The sequence below is a fragment of the Pristis pectinata genome, chromosome 22 (assembly GCF_009764475.1).
Source record: "Pristis pectinata isolate sPriPec2 chromosome 22, sPriPec2.1.pri, whole genome shotgun sequence".
In the NCBI taxonomy this organism is placed as follows: Eukaryota; Metazoa; Chordata; class Chondrichthyes; order Rhinopristiformes; family Pristidae; genus Pristis; species Pristis pectinata.
Genome location: NC_067426.1, coordinates 705,213 through 725,379, shown reverse-complemented (window position 1 = coordinate 725,379; position 20,167 = coordinate 705,213). Strand labels below are relative to the sequence as shown.

The 20,167-nt window shown below is 45.4% G+C and overlaps 1 protein-coding gene across 4 annotated transcripts in view; it reads right to left on the bottom strand.

Annotated features, from left to right (window-relative positions):
• Positions 1 to 20,167, bottom strand: part of LOC127581658 (uncharacterized protein KIAA1522-like) — a 161,872-nt gene that overhangs the window by 32,493 nt on the left and 109,212 nt on the right. For 2 of the 4 annotated variants that reach the window (XM_052036236.1, XM_052036237.1), the window contains exon 2: positions 6,007 to 6,168. In XM_052036236.1, coding sequence (XP_051892196.1) covers positions 6,007 to 6,168 — 162 coding nt within the window. Of the gene's footprint in view, positions 1 to 6,006; positions 6,169 to 19,019; positions 19,146 to 20,167 lie in introns of those variants that run through there. The other 2 variants (XM_052036238.1, XM_052036239.1) reach the window with 2 other exon arrangements.

Genomic DNA, 20,167 nt, shown 5'->3' with positions numbered 1-20,167 from the left:
CATGTCCACATTGAGGATGCACTTGAATTTCCTCCCTTTGTTCCTCAAGCAACAATTCTACCTGTATTGCCCTCCATTCACGTCTCCCTCATCTGCCTTCCCAACTTTCCCTTTGAGACTGTTCACCTCAACCACTCCCTGTGGCACTGAGCTCAACATTCTCACTGCTCTTTGGGTAAAGAAGTTCTTTTTAGAATTCCCTCTTGGATTCCTCAGTGAAGACCTTCCGTTGATGATCCCAAGTTATGCTCTTCCCTACAAGTGGAAACATTTTCTCCAATATCCACCCTGCCAAGAACTTTCTTAATTTTACAGACCTCTATTCAATCATTCCTCAACCACCAGAGCAAAGAGACCCAGTCTTTGTATTACCACAGATCAGAATGTAAGGAGATGTAAGTCAGCCACCTGTTCGAGCCTCTCCATCAATCCACAACATCATGACTGGTCCACACTTCCTTCCAAATCCCACAGCCTGTGATTCAATTACACCCTCAGAAATACTGATGTCTGAGCAACAATAATTTTCTGAGGGAGAGAATTCCAAATCTTCACAGCTGTAAAGTGACTACATTTCTCACCCCAGCCCACTTATTCTGTTCCTGGACTCTCCAAACTGAAGAATCTGACATTTGGCATCTCCCCTGACAATTCTTCTCAAACCTTGTGTGTTTCAGAGATCACCTATCATTTTAAACTTCAGTAAATGCAGCCCCAGTCTTAATCTCTTCTCACAGAACAGCCCACATTTCAACTGGTGTATCATTATAGCACTGCCCATTCCAAAGTAAGTGTATCCTTGCTTGGGTAAGGAGACCAAAACCACACATATGCTCTGGGTGTGGTCTTGTAAAAACTCTGTCAGATTCCACCAGTATTTGACTACATTTGTGCTCCAATACCATTTGCCAATAAGGCTGACTGCCCGTGTCCCAGACAATGCAATGTGCCTATATGCATTAGATGATGTTGCAGTGAGATGTTGATGAACATGGTGGGTTTGGTCCAAAGCACAAGTACTCAGGCACCATACAAAATGAGCATGTGCTTTCTGTAATGGAAACTGTGCCACCTGCAACAGAGCCTGGGGAGAGGGTCAGTGACTAGTGCAGGAGGATTAGACCACTGAGGGAGGTTTGTAATCAGGTGGGGAGGTGCCTTGGGAAGCTTGGAGGGGCCAATCATTAGATCAGGTGGATGTGGGACTGGGATCAGAGGGTGGGGTCAGTGCAGTGTGGGTGGGGGACAGAGATGTAAAAGTATCAGTAGCTGCAATGTCAGCATGGCTTGCTTGTCCTAGGAGTAACTGATTATATAGCTGCAGTTATGAAGGGCCCTGGTAAGGGCGTATGTGCAGTGCTGTGAACAGGCCTGGGCTCCCAAAGTAGGGAAGGATAGCCTTCTGATAGAGGAGGGAGAGTGAAGGTTCACCAGGTTTATTCGTGGGACAGTGGGATTGACTCGTGTGGAGCAATTAAGCAGAATTGGCCCATATGTTCCGGCGATCTCACTGAAGTGTACAAAATCCTTCCAGGTTTAACAGAGTAGATGCAGGGATCTGGCTGGGATGTCTCGAACCAGGGGTCGCAGTCTCATGAAAAGGGTTGGCTATTCAGGCCAGAGACGAGAACAGGCAGCAGTGAAGCTTTGGAATTCACCACCCCAGGGAGCTGTGAAAGTTCAGTCACCGACTACATTCAGGACAGAAACTGCAAGGTTTTTGGAGTTAATGCTGAACAGTGAGACCAATCAGCCAGGACCTTACTGGGTGAGGGAGTAGGCACAAGGGGCTGAGTGGCCTGCTCCTGCTTCCATTTTCATGTTGTAATGTCCAGCAACAGTCATTCACAGACACCTTGGACCTGGTTCACCTTCACTGATGTAAAGGGAGCATTTCGCAGGGAATGACATCATTCTGTGCATCTGATGGAGGTCTATGGTCAGTCGTGCGAGGGACGTGCCCAACCGATGGAGGTCTATGGTCAGTCGTGCGAGGGACGTGCCCAATTGATGGAGGTCTATGGTCAGTCGTGCGAGGGACATGCCCAACTGATGGAGGACTATAGTCAGTCGTGCGAGGGAAGTGCCCAGGGACGTGACCAAATGATGGAGGTCTATGGTCAGTCATGTGAGGGATGGCCCAGGGACTTACTGCGGTGGTGAAAATGTGAAACAGTCCTTATCACATTTGGTGGAGGGAGGGGGGATGGAGAAGGGGAGGAATTAATTTTTACTCATGGAAGTTCTGAAGATAAACAACTTTATGCAATTAAATTTCCAGGCCTATTTACCTTCCTGGCTGTTACTTCCTTTTGTTGTCACGATCCCAAATCCTCATGAAGGTCAACATTTCCCCGGTTCTTGCCTTCTCAGTAACATTCTACTGTTGTGTTCTTGCCTCCAAAGGGAATACTTTCACACATTGTGCTGCCTCAGCCCCACTGCCCCATTCACCACCTGCCTGTGTCCCCGCACAGCCTCTTTACTTCCTCCTTGCCCTTCCCTTTCCCACACCTCTGTAACAAGAAGCCTGCACACTTTACATCTGTCGCTCTCTCCAAGTCCGTGAAGTAACCAAGGCCCTGCACCCACCTTGTGCCACTCCAGAGAAACAGATAGTCCTCCCAAGGACATGTTTACCCTTTCTCCATTGTATGTCCAGTAACCATTCCTCAAAGACACTTGAACAGGGTACATGGATAGAAAAGGCTTTGAGGGACATGGGCCAAATGCTTGCAAATGGGACAGGCTTAAGATGGGGATCTTGCTCAGCATGGACCATTTGGGCAGAGGTCCTGTTTCTGTGCTGTCTGTCTCAATGACTCCGTTCCTACATCCCAACAACTGCCACCCCACCTGTAATTTCAATCATTGCAACAACTGTATAAAATTTATCAGAATTTGTCCAAGGTCATCCATTTCTCATTGAGGACAGTACATGGATTATGTGCTGAAGTGTTTGGAGTTCAATTTGAAAGAAGGTTTTACAATCTTCTGCCAAACCTCAATATTATTTCCTTGACCAAAATGGAAATTTCTAAATGCAGCTTTGTACAACGTAAAGTTCATAGAGTTATACAGCACAGAAACAGGCCCCTTGGCCCAACTGGTCCATGCCGACCAAGATGCCCCATCCAAGTTAGTCCCAATTGCCAGTGTTTGGCCCATAACCTTGTAAATCTTTCCAATCCTTGTACCTGTCCAACTATCTTTTAAAAGTTGTTATTGTACCTGCCCCAGCCACTTCTTCCAGCTGATTTCACATAGATTGGTATTGGTATTGCCTCCTTTTGTGTAAAAAAAGTTGCCACACAAATTCCTCTTAGACTTTCCCCTCTTACCTTAGACCTGTGCTCTCTAGTTCTTGATTCCTAACCCTGGGAAAAAGACTGAGTGCATTCACCCTAACTATGCCCCTCATGATTTTATACACCTCTATAAGGTCACCCCTCAGTCTCCTATGCTCTAAGGAGTAAAGTCCTCGCCTGTCCAACCTCTCCTATAACTCAGTCCCTCAAGTCCTGGCAACAGCCTCGTAAATCTGTGCTGCACTCTTTCCAGTTTAATAACATCTTTCCGATAGCAGGGTGATCAAAACAGAACACAGTACTCCAAGTGCAGCCTCACCAGTGTCCTGTACAACTGCACCATGACCTCCCAACTTCTATACACAATGCCCCGACTTATGAAGACCAGCATGCTAAAAGCTTTCTTCACCACCTTGCTAACCTGTGACTCCACTTTCAGTGAACCATGTACTTGTACTCCAAGGTCTCCCTGTTCTACAACACTCCTCAGGACCCTGCCATTCACTGTGAAAGTCCTACCTGAATTTGACTTTCTAAAATACAACTTATCCAAATTAAACTCCATTTGCCATTCCTTGGCCCACTTATTCAACTGACCAAGATCTCCTGGTAATTTTTGATAGCCTTCCTCATTGTCCACTATGCCACCTATTTTAGTGTCATCTGCAAATTTACTAACCATGCCTTGTATGTTCTTATCCAAATTGTTGACATAGATAACAAACAACAGTGGTCCCAGCAATGACCCCTGACATCAAGGTACAAACTGGCTACTGGAGGAAATGATGTCCTGCAGAGGTCACTTCCAATGTATCCCCTGCCCCAGGTAACATTGTTGTTTGACAAACTTATTAATGGATGTAATATCAGTATAATTGAGAGGTTCATCTGGTAAACACCCATTTTCTGGATAAAAATATAGGTGGTCTGATTAGTCAGTCAGCAGACAACACAAAAATTGGCAGGGTTGTGGACGGTGATGAAGGTTGTCAAAGGTTTCAGTAGAATATCGACCAGTTGGAAATGTGGGCAGAGAAATGGCAGATGGAGTTTAATCCAGAGAAGAATTGGGTGTTGCACTTTGGGAAGACATACGGGGAAAGTACACAGGAAATGATAGGACCCTCAGGAGAATTGATATACAGAGGGATCTTGGGGTGCAAGTCCATATATCCCTGAAAGTGGTAACACAATGGATAGGGTGGTAAAGAGGGTGTACGTCATGCTTGCCTTCATCGGTTGGGGCATAGCATACAACAGTTGGGAAGTCATGTTGCAGTTGTATAAAACTTTGGTTTGGCCACACTTGGAGAACTGTGTGCAGTTTGAGTCGCCCCGTTACAGGAAGGATGTGGAGGCTTTGGAGAAGGTGCAGAAGAAGTTCACCAGGATATTGAGTTTATCCCATCAAGAGAGGTTGGACAAACTTGGATTGTTTTCTCTGGAGTGTTGGAGGCTGAGGGGTGACCTGATAGAAGTTCATAACCTTATGAGAGGCATCGATCAGGTACATAAATTTTTAAAATTTTATTTACAGCGTGGTAACAGGCCCCTCCGGCCCAACAAGTCTGCGCTGCCCATTTTAAACCCAAATTAACCTACCCGTACGCCTTTGCAATGTGAGCACCCGGAGGAAACCCACGCGGACACGGGAGAAAATACAAACTCCTTACAGACAGCGACGGGAATCGAACCCCGATTGCTGGCGCTGTAATAGCGTCACGCTAACCGCTACGCTACCGTACCGCGTCGTCAGAGTCTTTTCACAGAGTGGAAAGGTCAAATACTAGAGGACACAGGTTTAAGGTGAGAGGGGGAAACTTTAAAGGAGATGTGTGGGGCAAGTTTTTTTTTACACACACAGAGTGGTGGGCGCCTGGGAGGTGCTGCCAGGGGAGGTGGTGAATGCAAGTTCACATTTAAGAGGTATTTAGACAGACACAGGAACAGGTAGGGAATGGAGGGATACAGACCGTGTGCCGGCAGATGGGATTAGTTAGACTGGCATCATGGTCGGCACAGACACAGTGAGCCGAAGATCCTGTTGCTCTGCTGTGCTGTTCTATGTTCAAACTGGAGGAGGAGCAGTCAGGTTGGTATGGTGAATGTCACGTCATGAATTGGAACCACACGTGTGAATGGCAGAAGGAACAGACCGCCTCAGTACCCACCCATCACCACCCAACGCATCTACACACCTGCCACCTCAGTACCCACCCACCCATCACCACCCACCACCTCAGTACCCACCCACCCACCCACCCACCACCTCAGTACCCACCCATCACCACCCACCCACTGCCTCAGTACCCACCTACCACCTCATTACCCACCCATCACCACCCACCCACCACCTCAGGACCCACCCATCGCCTCAGGACCCACCCACCCAGCCACTATCAGCCACCTCCTGCCCCTATGGTGGCAGAGCCTGCAGGTCCCACATAGGCCTCACCAGAGAACCAGATTGGAACAAATCATCCTCAACATTTACCTGCCGTCACTTTCATTCACCAACAGTGAGCAACTTGCCTTTCAATTACTTGGTGAATAACTTTTACTGTAAGACTGGTTGCTAAGACTGCAGGGTGGACACGTCAGAATTTGCAGGGCTCTCACATGATCAGATTCAACCACATTTAATCCCTGGCACCAGTCCAGTTGCTCTGTGCCCTCCACCTTTCTGCCGAGGTCCTACCTTGCTCCTGAAGAGATCTGAGGCCGATTTCAGCTTCTTTGTGCAGATCCTCTATGTGTGGTGGTCTGGCTGATGGGAGGAATACATTCTCCTGCTGATGCTGATACTGGGATGTTTTGTAGTGCACGGCCCACTTAGCTTCATCGTCAGATTTAGAAGCAGCTGCAGGGAGATAAAAAAAGCATCGCATTAAAAGATAACCATCTTATTCACTTCATGATTTTTAAACTTTATTAGTCTGTCCCCTTTGAGCTGTTCAATGGTTTTGCATTAACAACACTCAACCTTCAGGATTGCAGTATGTCAGAGGATTTTACAAACGTATATTATTGGTGGATGGAAATTGTGCAGAGAGCAACAAATCTATGAAACAGCCAATATTAGGGTGCACTCTACACTTAAGGCCAAAGGTGTATTGACAGGTGAACGGTGATAAATTCTCTGAGCAGATTACAGTTTGAACGTGCTACCTACAAGTGATTATACGTGGCCTGGTTCACAAGCCATTGAGCCCCTCAAACCTACCTCATCTTTCAACATGATCATGGCTGACCTACACTGGCCCCAACTCCTCTTCTGTGCCAGTTCCCCAGAACCCTCTATTCCTCGATCTTTCAAATATTATATCAGTATATCTAATGATCTGCCCCCCAGCACCCTCAGGGCAGAGATTCACCACAATCTGCCAGAAGAAATTTCTACGTTTCTCAGTTTTATATGACAGGTCCCTTATTCTGTAGGTATGTCCCCTTGTTCATGACTCCCCCACTAGTGAAGACATCCAACATCTAACCTGTTAAGCCCCCTTAGGATATTAAATGTTTGAATAAGGTCACCCCTCATTCTTCTAAACTCCAAGTAATACAAACCAAAACCATCAGGCCTCTCTTGAAAGGGAAACCCTCTCATCCCAGGAATTGGCCTGGTGACTCTCCTTTGGACTGTCTCCAATGTTACTGTATCCTGTATTCCAAGTGAGGCCTCCCCAATGTCCTGCACAACTGTAACGAAACCTCCCTGTTCTTAAACTCCAACCCCTGTGCACATGTAACTTGCCTCCTAAACTACTTGTTGGACCTGCCTGCTAACTTTCTGTGACTCATGCACTAGAACACACATACCTCTCTGAACTTCCACTCATTTGCATCCTCTCTCCATTTAGATAATAATCTGGCTTTTGATTCCCACTACTGACCTCACACCTCCCCATATTAAACCCCATCTACCAGGCTTTCAATAAATCACTCAGTTTATCTATATCCTGTTGCAGAACCACAACATCCCCATCCCAATGTGCTCTTCCACCTGTTTTCGTATCATCGGCACACTTGGAAACTTTACATTTCATTCCCTCCTTCATGTCACTAAGGTAAGTAGTAAACAATTGAGGGCCAAGAACCGATCCCTGGGGTACTCCCTCCAACCTGAAAAGGACCCATTTATTCCATCATTTTGTTTTCTATGTGACAGCCAATTTTCAATCCACACTAACACACTTCCTCCAATATCTTTGGCTCTTAATTTATGAACCAAACTCTTGTGTGGCACATTTGGAAATCTAAATACACTACATCACAGGTTCCCCTCTATCAACCTTCCCTCTCACATCCTCAAATAATTTGTGCAAATTGGTCAAACTTGATTTATGTTTCATAAAACCAGGTTTGAATATATTCGGCTTTCCTCAATGATTATTTCCTTTTGACTATTGATTCTAGCACCTTGCCAACAATAAGTGTCAAACTAGCTGGCGTATAGTTCCTCATCTTCTGTCTTCCTCCTTTATTGAACAAAGGACTCACATTGGCTGTTTTCCAATCTTCTGGTACCTTCCTGGAATCAACAAGTTTTGAAAAGTTTCAACCAATGGGCTGACTATCTCTGCAGCCACTTCCTTTAGCCCCTCCTGGTGCAGCTCACGGTGTCCCAGTGAGTCGTTCACCTTCAGCCCTGTTGCAACACCTTCCATCAAGTTCTGCTTCCAGCTCCAGCCTTCGTGCAGTGGATGCAAGAAAGGTTTGATTAGAGGAGCCGAATTAGATAAACTGCCAGCATTTAAACAATGAAGCAACTTACAATGCTTGGCACACACCAACCAAAACCTGAGTGAGTTCATTGTGACAATGTCTTCCCCTTTGTAAGGGAGCTGGTTAATCATCTACACCTAATCTTGGAAAATAAAGGTCATTGCCCATTAATTAGTAGAACATAGAACATAGAAAAATTACAGCACAATTCAGGCCCTTCAGCCCACAAAGCTGTGCCAAGCATGTCCCTACCCTAGAAATTACTAGGCTTACCCATAGCCCTCTATTTTACTCAGCTCCATATACCTATCGAACAGTCTCTTGAAAGACCCTATTGTATCAGCCTCCACCACCGTTGCCGGCAGCCCATTCCAGGCACTCACCACTCTCTGAGTAAAAAACTTACCCCTGACATCTCTATATCTACTCCCCAGCACCTTAAACCTATGTCCTCTTGTGGCCACCATTTCAGCCCTGGGGAAAAGCCTCTGACTATCTACCCTATCAATACCTCTCATCATCTTATACACCTCTATCAGGTCCTCCCTCATCCTCCGTCTCTCCAAGGAGAAAAGGCCGAGTTCCCTCAACCTGCTTTCATAAGGCATGCTCCGCATTCCAGGCAACATCCTTGTAAATCTCCTCTGCACCCTTTCTCTGGCTTCCACATCCTTCTTGTAGTGAAGGGACCAAAACTGAGCACAATACTCCAAGTGGGGTCTGAACAGGGACCTATATAGCTGCAACAATACCTCACGGCTCCTAAATTCAATTCCCCAATTGATGAAGGACAATACACCATATGCCTTCTTAACCACAGAGTCAACCTGCGCAGCCGCTTTGAGCGTCCTATGGACTCGGATCCCAAGATCCCTCTGATCCTCCACACTGCCAAGAGTCCTACCATTAATACTATATTCCGCCAACATATTTGACCTACCAAAATGAACCACTTCACACTTATCTGGGTTGAACTCCATCTGCCACTTCTCAGCCCAACTTTGCATCCTATCTATGTCCCTCTGTAACCTCTGACAGCCCTCCAAACCATCCACAACACCCCCAACCTTCATGTCATCTGCAAACTTACTAACCCACCCCTCCACTTCCTCATCCAGGTCGTTTATAAAAATCACAAATAGTAAGGGTCCCAGTACAGATCCCTGAGGTACACCACTGGTCACCAACCTCCACGCAGAATACGACCTTTCAACAACCACTCTTTGCCTTCTGTGGGCCAGCCAGTTCTGGATCCACACTGCAAATGTCCCCTTGGTCTCCTCACCTTCTCCATAAGCCTCGCATGGGGTACCTTATCAAACGCCTTGCTGAAATCCATATACACTACATCTACTACTCTCCCTTCATCGATGTGCTTAGTCACATCCACAAGAAATTCAATCAGGCTCGTAAGGCAGGGCCTGCCCTTGACAAAGCCATGCTGACTATTCCTAATCATATTATACCTCTCCAGATGTTCATAAATCCTGCCTCTCAGGATCTTCTCTATCAGCTTACCAACCACTGAGGTAAGACTCAACGGTCTATAATTTCCTGGGCTATCCCTACCCCCCTTCTTGAATAAGGGAACAACATCCGCAACCCTCCAATCTTCTGGAACCTCTCCCGTCTCCATGGACGACACAAAGATCATCGTCAGAGGTCCGCAATCTCCTCCCTCGCCTCCCACAGCAGCCTGGGGTACATCTCATCCGGTCCCGGCGACTTATCTAACTTGATGCTTTCCAAAGGTTTCAGCACCACCTCTTTTCTAATATCTACATGCTCAAGCTTTTCAGTCTGCTGCAAGTCCCCACTACAATCCCCCAGATCTTTTTCCGTGGTGAATACTGATGTAAAGTATTCATTAAGTACCTCCACTATTTCTTCCGGATCCATACACACTTTCCCACTGCTGCACTTGATAGGCCCTATTCTTTCACATTTCATCCTCTTACTCGTCACATACTTGTAGAATGCCTTGGGGTTTTCCTTCATCCTGCCTGCCAAGGCCTTCTCATGTCCCCTTCTGGCTCTCCTAATCTCTTAAGTTCCTTCCTTTTAGCCTTGTACTCCTCCAGATCTCTAACATTACCTAGCTCTCTGTACCTTTTGTAAGCTTTTCTTTTCCTGTTGACTAGATTTATTATAGCCTTTGTACACCACGGTTCCTGTATCCTCTCGTGACTCCCGTCTCATCGGAACATGTCTGTGCAGAGCTCCACACAAATATCCCCTGAATATTTGCCACATATCTTCCGTACTTTTCCCAGAGAACATCTGTTCCCAATTCAATCTTCCAATTTCCTGCTTGAGAGCCTCATAATTCCCTTTACTCCAAGTAAACACTTTTCTAGCCTGTCTGTTCCTATCTCTCTCCAGTGCTAACGTAAAGGAGATAGAATTATGATCACTATCACCAAAATGTTCACCCACTGAGAGATCTGACACCTGACCAGGTTCATTACCCAATATCAAATCAAGCACAGCCTCTCCTCTTGTAGGTCTATCTACGTATTGTGTCGAGAACCCTTTCTGAACACACCTAACAAACTCCACCCCATCTAAACCCCTCACTGTCTGGAGATGCCAATTGATGTTTGGGAAATTAAAATCTCCCATCACAACAACTCTGTTATTCTCACACCTTTCTAGGATCTGCTTCCCTATCTGTTCCTCAATATCCCTGTCACTATTGGGCGGCCTATAAAAAACACCCAGTAAAGTTATCGACCCCTTCCTGTTCCTAACCTCCACCCACAGAGACTCCGTAGACAATCCCTCCATAATGTCCAATTGTAGCTGTTGGGAACTTAGAGTTCACTGGAATTGAAAGACAAGCTAGTGAAGCAATAAATTTAATCAAATATTTGAGGAATGTTTTTGATATTATGGTCAGCTCTGAACTCTTTGCTACCAGCCACTGCTTCCTGTGGCCAAGAGGCATTAGGATTCAGAGTTGAACCAGAATCCTAAATGTATTGGAATTTTTGCACAAATACTTTCCAAACTCATCCACAAGATCAAAGAGGAGCAAGAGAGGAAAAGGGAGCAAAGATTCAGCAGCTCGCTTCTGCACAGCCCCTTTATTGAAATGAAATATACAGGTGCTTCACAGGAACACTGAGCTTTAACTGATAAGAACAGAACACAGAGTACAATAAACAGAAGCAGGAGGAGGCCATTTGGCCCCTCAGGTCTGCCCTACATTCAGTGAGATCACAGCTGGCTTTTGTACCTCAGCACCACTTTACTACATTATCCCCCACCTGCTAGATTCCCCTTTACATCCAAAATTCGTTTGAATCAGTGACAGAGCATTTGGTAAAGGTGGCAGCTTAGGAATTGCTGAGGAAGCAGCAAGCGGGGTTGTGTGGATGTGGGAGGTAGAGGAAAGAGTCACTCCTTTCTGTGGTCTGTGGACTGTGGACTGTGTAACACACTTTACAACCAGTTAATTACTTGTAAATAAAATTACTGTCTTGTAGACAAACACTGCTGCCAAAGAACTCAGAGTCATAGGTGAATACAGCACAGAAACAGGCCCTTTGGCCCACCACGTCCATGGCAACCATCACTCACCCAATACACTAATCCTGCAATCACCCTTTCATCCCCATCAAATCACCCCTCCCCCAGAATCTACCCCTCACCCACACACTGGGGGCAATTTACAGTGGCCAATTAACCCACTGGGATCCCGTCTTTGGGATGTGGGAGGAAACTGGAGCACCCAGGGGAAACCCACACGGTCACAGGGAGAACGTGAAAACTCCACACAGACAGCACCGGAGGTCAGGATTCGGGACAGTGGCTCTACTAGCTATGCCACTGTGTTGTGCATGCCTTTGATTCCCCAAGGATTTGGGAGAGGTATTTTCCAGAGTTGTTTTGTTGTCTTTAATTGGTCTTGAATTCTACTTTCCATTACTTTTAATCTCCAAGAGAACTCACGCCTGAGGGCATGAGGGGAGTGGAACTTCAAAGGCAACAAGACAGTTGATATTTTTATTGTTCAAAAACACTGGTACACATAAATGCTGAAGTTCAAAGCATTGACAGGAAGTTTAATAATAATAACGTGACTGTTCAAAACAAGCAAGATGGGTGTGCGGGTGTGGAAGTATTGGCAGAGGAACCCTTTGGGAACAGTGGTCATCGTTTGGTAAGTTCCAAGGTCGTCGTGGCCCTAGAGTTAAGGTCTGACATTGGGGGAGGGCTGATTTCAACAGTATAAGGCAGGACCCGGCAGAAGTAGGTTGGGAGCAACTGAGGGAGGGAGAAACAATATCTGATAAGTGGGAGGTGTTTGAGTGTGAGACAGAAAGTGTTCAGAGTCAGCGTGTCCCTGTAAGGGTAAGAAGCAAAGAGGGTAAGATTAGGGAACCTTGGTTAATGAAGGAATTTGAAGGTTTGCTCAGAAATGAGAAGGAAGTGTAGGTCTCTGCCGCTGCATCAGTGTGCGTTGCACCCAGTGCAAACTGCAGCCACGGTGCCCGCTCCTGTGTCTTCAGGTCGGCAGGCTGATTTATTCAGGATGATGTCAAACTTCTTGAGTGCATCTCAGCTGTTTCCAGGCAACTGTAAGTATTTCATCATCTTCTAAACGTATGCCTTTTAGGTGGCAATCAGGAGCTGGACGGCCTCTGGCCTGGCTGACCTTGTAGTCAAAATGGAGCCAAGGCATGACCCACCTCACTTACTGGTCAGTTGTGACCCTGAGATTTTAAAGATGGGGATTAATGCCATAACTGCTGCAGGAGGTGGTCAGAGTCTTTCAATATTAGAAGAGATTGAAGGAGATAAACGATTTCTATTGGTTGGGGAGTGTAGGACTATGACAGGCAGTGTAAAACAGCCACTTCACTCACACACACGCACAGAGAGATGGAAGAAATTTGGAAGTCTCATCTACAAGTTTTTTTCACCCAAAGGGTGGTGAACCAGTGGACAGGAGATGTCCAGACACCGACGGCATTCAACATTGGCATCAACAGAGCTAGGGCTGTCAGAAAAACTAAGGGACATGGGGACAGAACAGCAAAATGGTGTTTCAGGTGAATGATCCACCACGGTCTAACCAAATGGGAAACAGGCTCCAAGGGCCGAATGGCCTACCCTTGCTCCTTTTAAACAGGCCACACAAGAGACAGCAGATGGAGTCCTGATGCAGGGCTTCGACCTAAAACATTGACAACTCCTTTCCCCCCACAGACGCTGCTCGACCCGCTGGGCCCTTCTTTTATAAAGACCATAGCCATAACTGCAGTGGATAAAGGAGCCACCTCACTCCACAATCAGGCACAAGACAAGTACAAGTCCACAGAGAAAAGCAGCAGCTCTGACTGAGGAGCTGCCCCGTCTGTGATGGCTGGCCATTACTCACCTTTACTAACTCACTTTGGTCCCAAGTTCAAATATTTAGCATCTGTGACAAGGAGGCTATTCAAATGGTGGCCTTTGTGGCCCTAATGGGACTTTGAACAAGCAGAGATTCCTTTTAATCTTTCTATGGACTCAAGTTGTACAGGCCTACTTCAGAGCAAGACCTAAACACAGAACATCTGCCCTCCGACGGTGGGAACCCAAACACAGAACATCTGCCCTCCGACAGTGGGAACCCAAACACAGAACATCTGCCCTCCGACAGTGGGAATCCAAACACAGAACATCTGCCCTCCGACGGTGGGAACCCAAACACAGAACATCTGCCCTCTGACAGTGGGAGTCCAAACACAGAACATCTGCCCTCCGACGGTGAGAACCCAAACACAGAACATCTGCCCTCCGACAGTGGGAATCCAAACACAGAACATCTGTCCTCCGACGGTGGGAACCCAAACACAGAACATCTGCCCTCCGACAATGGGAACCCAAACATAGAACATCTGCTCTCTGACAGTGGGAATGAGCATCTCCCCTCTCGGAAAGTTTAGGATGCATCATTCCTGGTTATTGTGAGGGATCGGTGATGTTATGAGCACTTAACCCTAACTTTACTGAGAAAACTCTGTGGTACATCATCACTGGGAAATTTATCTTCAATAGCCACACAAGATCTGGATATTTCTGGCAAAGCCAGTCTTTACTGGACAACTGTAACCACAGTGAGGAGGCAGGGGTGGTGACCTGTCAGCCAGAATCACCGCAGTTCATGTAGTGAAGGCATGGCAGCTCACAGTAACACAAAAGTTCTAGGATTAACACCCAGGGACGAGGAGGGAACAATGAGCTGGGGCGGTCTGTGGTGTTGTCACACACCTCCTGATTTATTGTTCCTGCTGGTTGGGTTTGGGAGGTGCTGTTGGTGTAACTTGGCCGGGTAACTGCAGTGCATTCTGTAGATGGTGCCCACCACAGGCACCTTCACCTGTGGTGGAGAGAATAAACATTTGGGATGGTGGATGGGGTGGCAGATGTGTGGGCTGGTTGGTCTGGATGGAGTGCACTTGGTGACAAATTCATCCAGGCAGGTAAAGAGTGTTGTGTGCGCCCAGCAGAGGGAGTCAGAGGGCAGGCCACAACACCAGCTCTGATCTCCAGTCACAGTGTGTCCCTGTGTGTCTGTGTGCACGTCTGTGTGTGTGATCGTGTGTGTGACTGTCCATGTGTGACTGTGTGCACATCTGTGTGTGTGTGTGTGTGTGCGCGCGCATGTGCGCGTGTGTGTGCGTGACAATGCGCGTGTCTGTGAATGTGTGTGTGACTGTCTATGTGTGTGTGTGTGTGTGTGTGTGTGTGAATGTGTGTATGACTGTCCGTCTGTCTGTGCGTGTGATTATATGTCCGTGCATGTGTCAGTGTGTGTTACTGTGTGTGTATGTGTCCAAGTGTGTGGTGTTCAGTTAAGACCCTGGTCAGTTGTCTTTCCCAAGATGAATTTGGCAACAAGATCATTTATAAAATCTGCTCTCAACATTTGCCTAAGTTTTTGCTGCCACCTCTTTACCGGTGCAGAATGAAGTTAGTCATTCATCCCATCACTACGCACTGTAATACTGTGTATGTAACGTGTTACAGCTACACTGGTAGGTAACAGGTTTAAGGATGACACTGTGCTACTTAACATAAGTAAGCAGTTACTGTACAGCCGCCCTGCTTAAATACAGAGAAGATTCAGGGCTGTGCAGCAGAACTCATCCAACAGCAGTTAATGACAGACTCCCTGGATGTGGTTCCCCTTGATTACCCTCAATAAGGAATGCTGACAATCCTCCGTGGAAGCAGAAAGGCAGCAAAAAGTGAGAAACTGTACCCGCCAGAAATCTGAACTGAAGAAAATGCCAGAAAAACTCAGCAGATCAGAGAAACAGCATTAATGTTCCAGATCAGCCTGAGATGTAACGATGCTTCCCCTCCAAAGATGCTGCCTGACCTGCTGAGTGTTTCTGGTGTTTTCTGTTTTTGTTTGTGGTCAGTGCTGTGTAACCAGTGTTTTATAAAGTTGTAACATGACACCCCTGCTCTCACATTCCATGCCCCCACTGATGAAGGCAAACATCCCTACGCCTTCTTCACCACCCTCCCCACCTGTGCTGCCACTTTCAGGGATCTATGGACTTGTACCCCAAGGTCCCTCTGTTCATCGACCCTCCTGGGGGCCTCACCATTCCCTGTGTACATCCTACCCTTGTTTGCTCTCCTAAAATGCATCACCTCGGACTTGTCAGGATTGAATTCCATCTGTCACTGTTCTGCCCAACTTTCCAGCTGATCAATACCATGCCGTAGCCTTCGACAACCTTCCTCATTATCTACAACAGCACAATGTCATCCACAAATCGCACCTCCTACATTCACATCCAAGTCATTGCTGTATATCGCAAATGTCAAGGGTCTCACCACCCATCCCTGTGGTCTACCACTGGTCACAGACTTCCAATCAGATAAGGTAACCTCCCCGACCACCCTCTGCCTCCAATCACCGAGCCAATTTTGGATACAACTTGCCAGCTTGCCTTGGAACCCATGGGCTCTTAAACCAATTTCTTTGGACAAACCTACCATGCAGGACCTCGTCAAAGGCCTTACTAAAGAACACGTAGATAACTCCTAGCACACTCCTCTCGTCAATATACGGTCTTCTCTTCAAAAAATTCAATTGAATTTCTGATGCAAGATTTCCACAAACAAAGCGATGCTGACCATTCTGAATCAATTTCTACTCTTCCAAATGTAAATAAATTCTGTCCCTGAGAATTTTTTCCAATAATTCCCTACCACTAATGTAAGACTCACTGGCCTGTAGTTATATCCGTTTTGTGTGGAATTTTGTCATTGAATCAGGGTTACTTAAAATTCTTTTGTGAAATTTGCTTTAGTCAATGTAGAGTTAAAGTAGTACAAACAGTGGAAGTTTGGGATGGAACTGGAAAGTGTTAGGAACAAATCATCCCAAACTGAGGCATGACCTTGCCCTGTTCAGAGCCCTGACACAACCCCCTGGACTAGTCACACATCCTCCATTATAACAAACAAACCAGCAAAAAACATGATTTTCACAAGTACTTACTCAGCGGCTGTTATTCAGAGAGTTGACTCCCAGATTGCTAATGTTGACATTGCCACCTCCCAGGTATTCAAGTTTAACCTCTCTGTGAATTTATTGCAAAACTGCAGTGAAATGCAAAGTGTTGGTGTTTTCTAATGATTCTGTTCCTTCAGTAACTGAACAGTGGCAGATGTGCCCAGGTAGAAAGAATTAAACGAAACTTCTGCATTTGAAACAAAATGATGATTTAGAAAGCTTTCGAAACTAGGCTTGTAATTTGAATTCTTATCTCATTTCTTTTCTAAACAATGAAACCAGGTACAATGTTCTTTTATTGGTGTGTGCAGACTATCAGCTGATTGTACCTCAAGCAGCAAATATCAGAGGCAAGTAGGAACAGTATCACTGCCTTAACTGACACACCCGGGACTTTGGTGATGTTGGATAGGTACACTACTGGATGCTACTCATTAATACGCCAATATACCTATAGCTCATTTTTTTAAGATGATATCTGTTCAGATAATAAACTTTCCAGTGAACCTGGTGAATTTAAAGGGAGCACTGGAAATCGGGTCCCAGAACTTTTAATGGGAGTTCAGGAAATATCAGCCAGTGAGCGAGTTGCTGACCCATCAGGATTTCCAAAGAATTGGGTAGTGGATTATTGGAGTTTTAAGCTCATTTGTCCTATAATAAAAGCCACAGACACTGATTTTCACAGAATCAAGAAAAATGTTGTTAGAAGCATACCTCAGGACTTTGTGTGTGGCCCGTCTTTAACCTGCTATCTCATTTCAGCAATAAATGTAACAAAGGAACACCTGAACCCAATGGCATGCCCAGCCTCCCAGACATGCCTCATAAAACATAGACAGGTACTGTATTCTACTCGAAAAATAATGAGGTGGATTTTAAAATCTAGAAATTGCTCTATGTAGACAGAATCCAGGATAATGAACTTTACAATAGATTTGGTTTCTGAATACAATTAAATATCTTGCAGATGTTTAGTGAGCCTTCAGCCTTAATCCTCACAGATGGAGGAGCAAGTTCTTTAAATGAGTGCACAATTGCACAGTCTGTGTGCCACAACAATTCTGAAAACTTTCCTGGGGTATTCACCAAGTGGATGTGTAACCTGCCCCTCTTCTCCCTAAAGATAAAGAACACTTGCTGCGGCCGCATTAATAAACCTCATCCTGTAAACATCACACACACAACACGCAACAGTGTAAAACAAGCCCTCAGTCTCAGATTGCATCACTTTTCATTGGTATTGGTTTATTTCATATCCATTATTGATATCCATGCCCATGATAACCTCCCTCAGAGTCAGCAAGGTTTCTATAATTTAGTGAATTATGGGTTAACATGCAAACCTCTAAACTACCACAACATCACACACCATTCCTACAGGGCTCCAAGGCACCTCACAGAAAAGTAGTTTTAGTCATCTGCTTCCTTTGGTAACATTTTGCAAAGCCATCTTGCTTTTGCCTGACGTTTCAGTTTGTATCACACTCTAAAACATATTTAAAGTCCAGATAGCGGCAAAATAGTCTAACCTCCTATCAGATTCGGAATGGTGGTAAGTTCCAGCAAGAGCAGCAGTTGACACGTCTAAGATCAGCAGACAACTTATAGACTTGACCTGATACACAAGAGAACTCCATCCCAGTCAGGGGGAGACAGAAGGGGCAGTAATGCAAGCAGAAGCAAGGCAATTAATCACAGTGCGCAATTGCTAAGAAGCTAATTAGCTTGGGTCCTGCAAAGGTTTTGCAACAATCTCCTTCTCACAAACTGGAGATGTTATTGTTTACAATTAAGCACAAGTTCAATTGCGTAGCACTAAAATATTCAGCTTCTGGGCTGCTGTCCACCCCGTTCACCCATTTTCATCAACAGTGGCATCATGCGGATAGCCAAAGAGAACTAGAAGATGATGGTAAGAACATCCTATTTTCTCCCTGACCTATCAATAGGCTGAGACAGGCTCTAAAGATGATAACTACCTTAATATTTTCTCTGCCTGATGTAATATTTCACACTCCTCTAACGTCAATGTCAGTATTGTCCTCTTTTATAAAGTGGGATCTAAAGTTGCCATTTGGAACCAAACCCATCTCTTGCATCTCCACATCCCAGGTACCTTGGTCTCTAACAGGCCTTTACCATTCTCATACATCCCATGCATTACTAAAATATCTCTGATGCTTTGCCTTGGAAATATCTTCGCTCCAAACGCTAACTGTTGTGACTGAATAACGTTACAGAGTTTTCTTCAATTAACTAATTCAGTCCACTTTTACTAATATAACATTAGAGCATATTTAAACCCTTGGGGTGCCCAGATGAGTTACAACCGAGACAGATACAAACAATAGGTACATAAAAATATTTTGCTACTTATATAAATTTACTTAGAGTAAAACTGTAAAATCTGTCACGCTCTACTGTGCTCCTCCTCACTCAGCCAAACACACACTCACCATGCATTCTTTTAACGAAGAACAAGTCCAACCTTTACATATTCACACTCAGGGCACCCTCAGATCAGTCATGTCACACGCACATGAAGTTCTCAGGAGCATCACACTGGACTAGCAGAGTCTGTGTCACTAGTCCACCTCTCAATAACACAAGAATGAAGGAAGCTCTCCTTACAATATGTAATGGATTAACTTGCCTTTATTAAAAACTGTACATGGCAAATCAATACATCACATATACAAGTCCCAACCAATAAGCTGCATAAAACCATTAAAACTCTCAGGCAAATTCCAGTGGCTTACATCAACTGCAACTGCAGTTAAGTCCCTTTTCCTTGAATCAATGCATAACTTGAAAAACTTTTAACCTCTTCTACGACAGCTCCAAACTCATTTGCACAATGGTTAAACTATGAACATTAACAAGTTCAATCAGGATTGGCAGCCAAGACATCACTCGTCAAGCTATGCTGTTCTATCTGATGTCCCTCATAATTTGTACACTTCCATCAGGTCCCCCTCAGCCTCCTCTGCTCCAAGGAACACTACCTACCCCTCCACCTATCTTTGTGTCATTCACAAACTTGGCCACAAAGCCATCAATTCCATCATCCAGATCATTAACATATAACGTCAAAAGTAGCAGACCCAACACCAACCTCTGGGGAACACCACTAGTCACCGGCAGCCAACCAAAAAGGCCCCATTTATTCCCCACTCTTTGCCTTCCGCCAGTCAGCCAATCTCCTATCCTTTGCATAATGACTGTTACTCCCTTGCAATAAAGGTCATCATTTCACTTGTCTTTCTAATTATTGCTACAACTGCATGCCCACCCTCTGTGCTTCTTGTATATTTGCACCTCTCAGAACTATTTCAATATTGTTTCAGTCTTTTCTCAATTCTCCTTGTTACATCTGCCATTAGCCACTCACTCACCCTGACAACACCCCTTCTCATTGGGATTGGTTTATTATTGTCATTTGTACTGAGGTACAGTGAAAAACTTGTCTTGCACACTGATCATACAGGTCAATTCATTACACAGTGCAGTTACATTGGGTTAGTACAGAGTGCATTGATATAGTACAGGTAAAAACAATAACAAGAAAAACAAGGTAACATGCCTCAATGACTACCGACCAGTG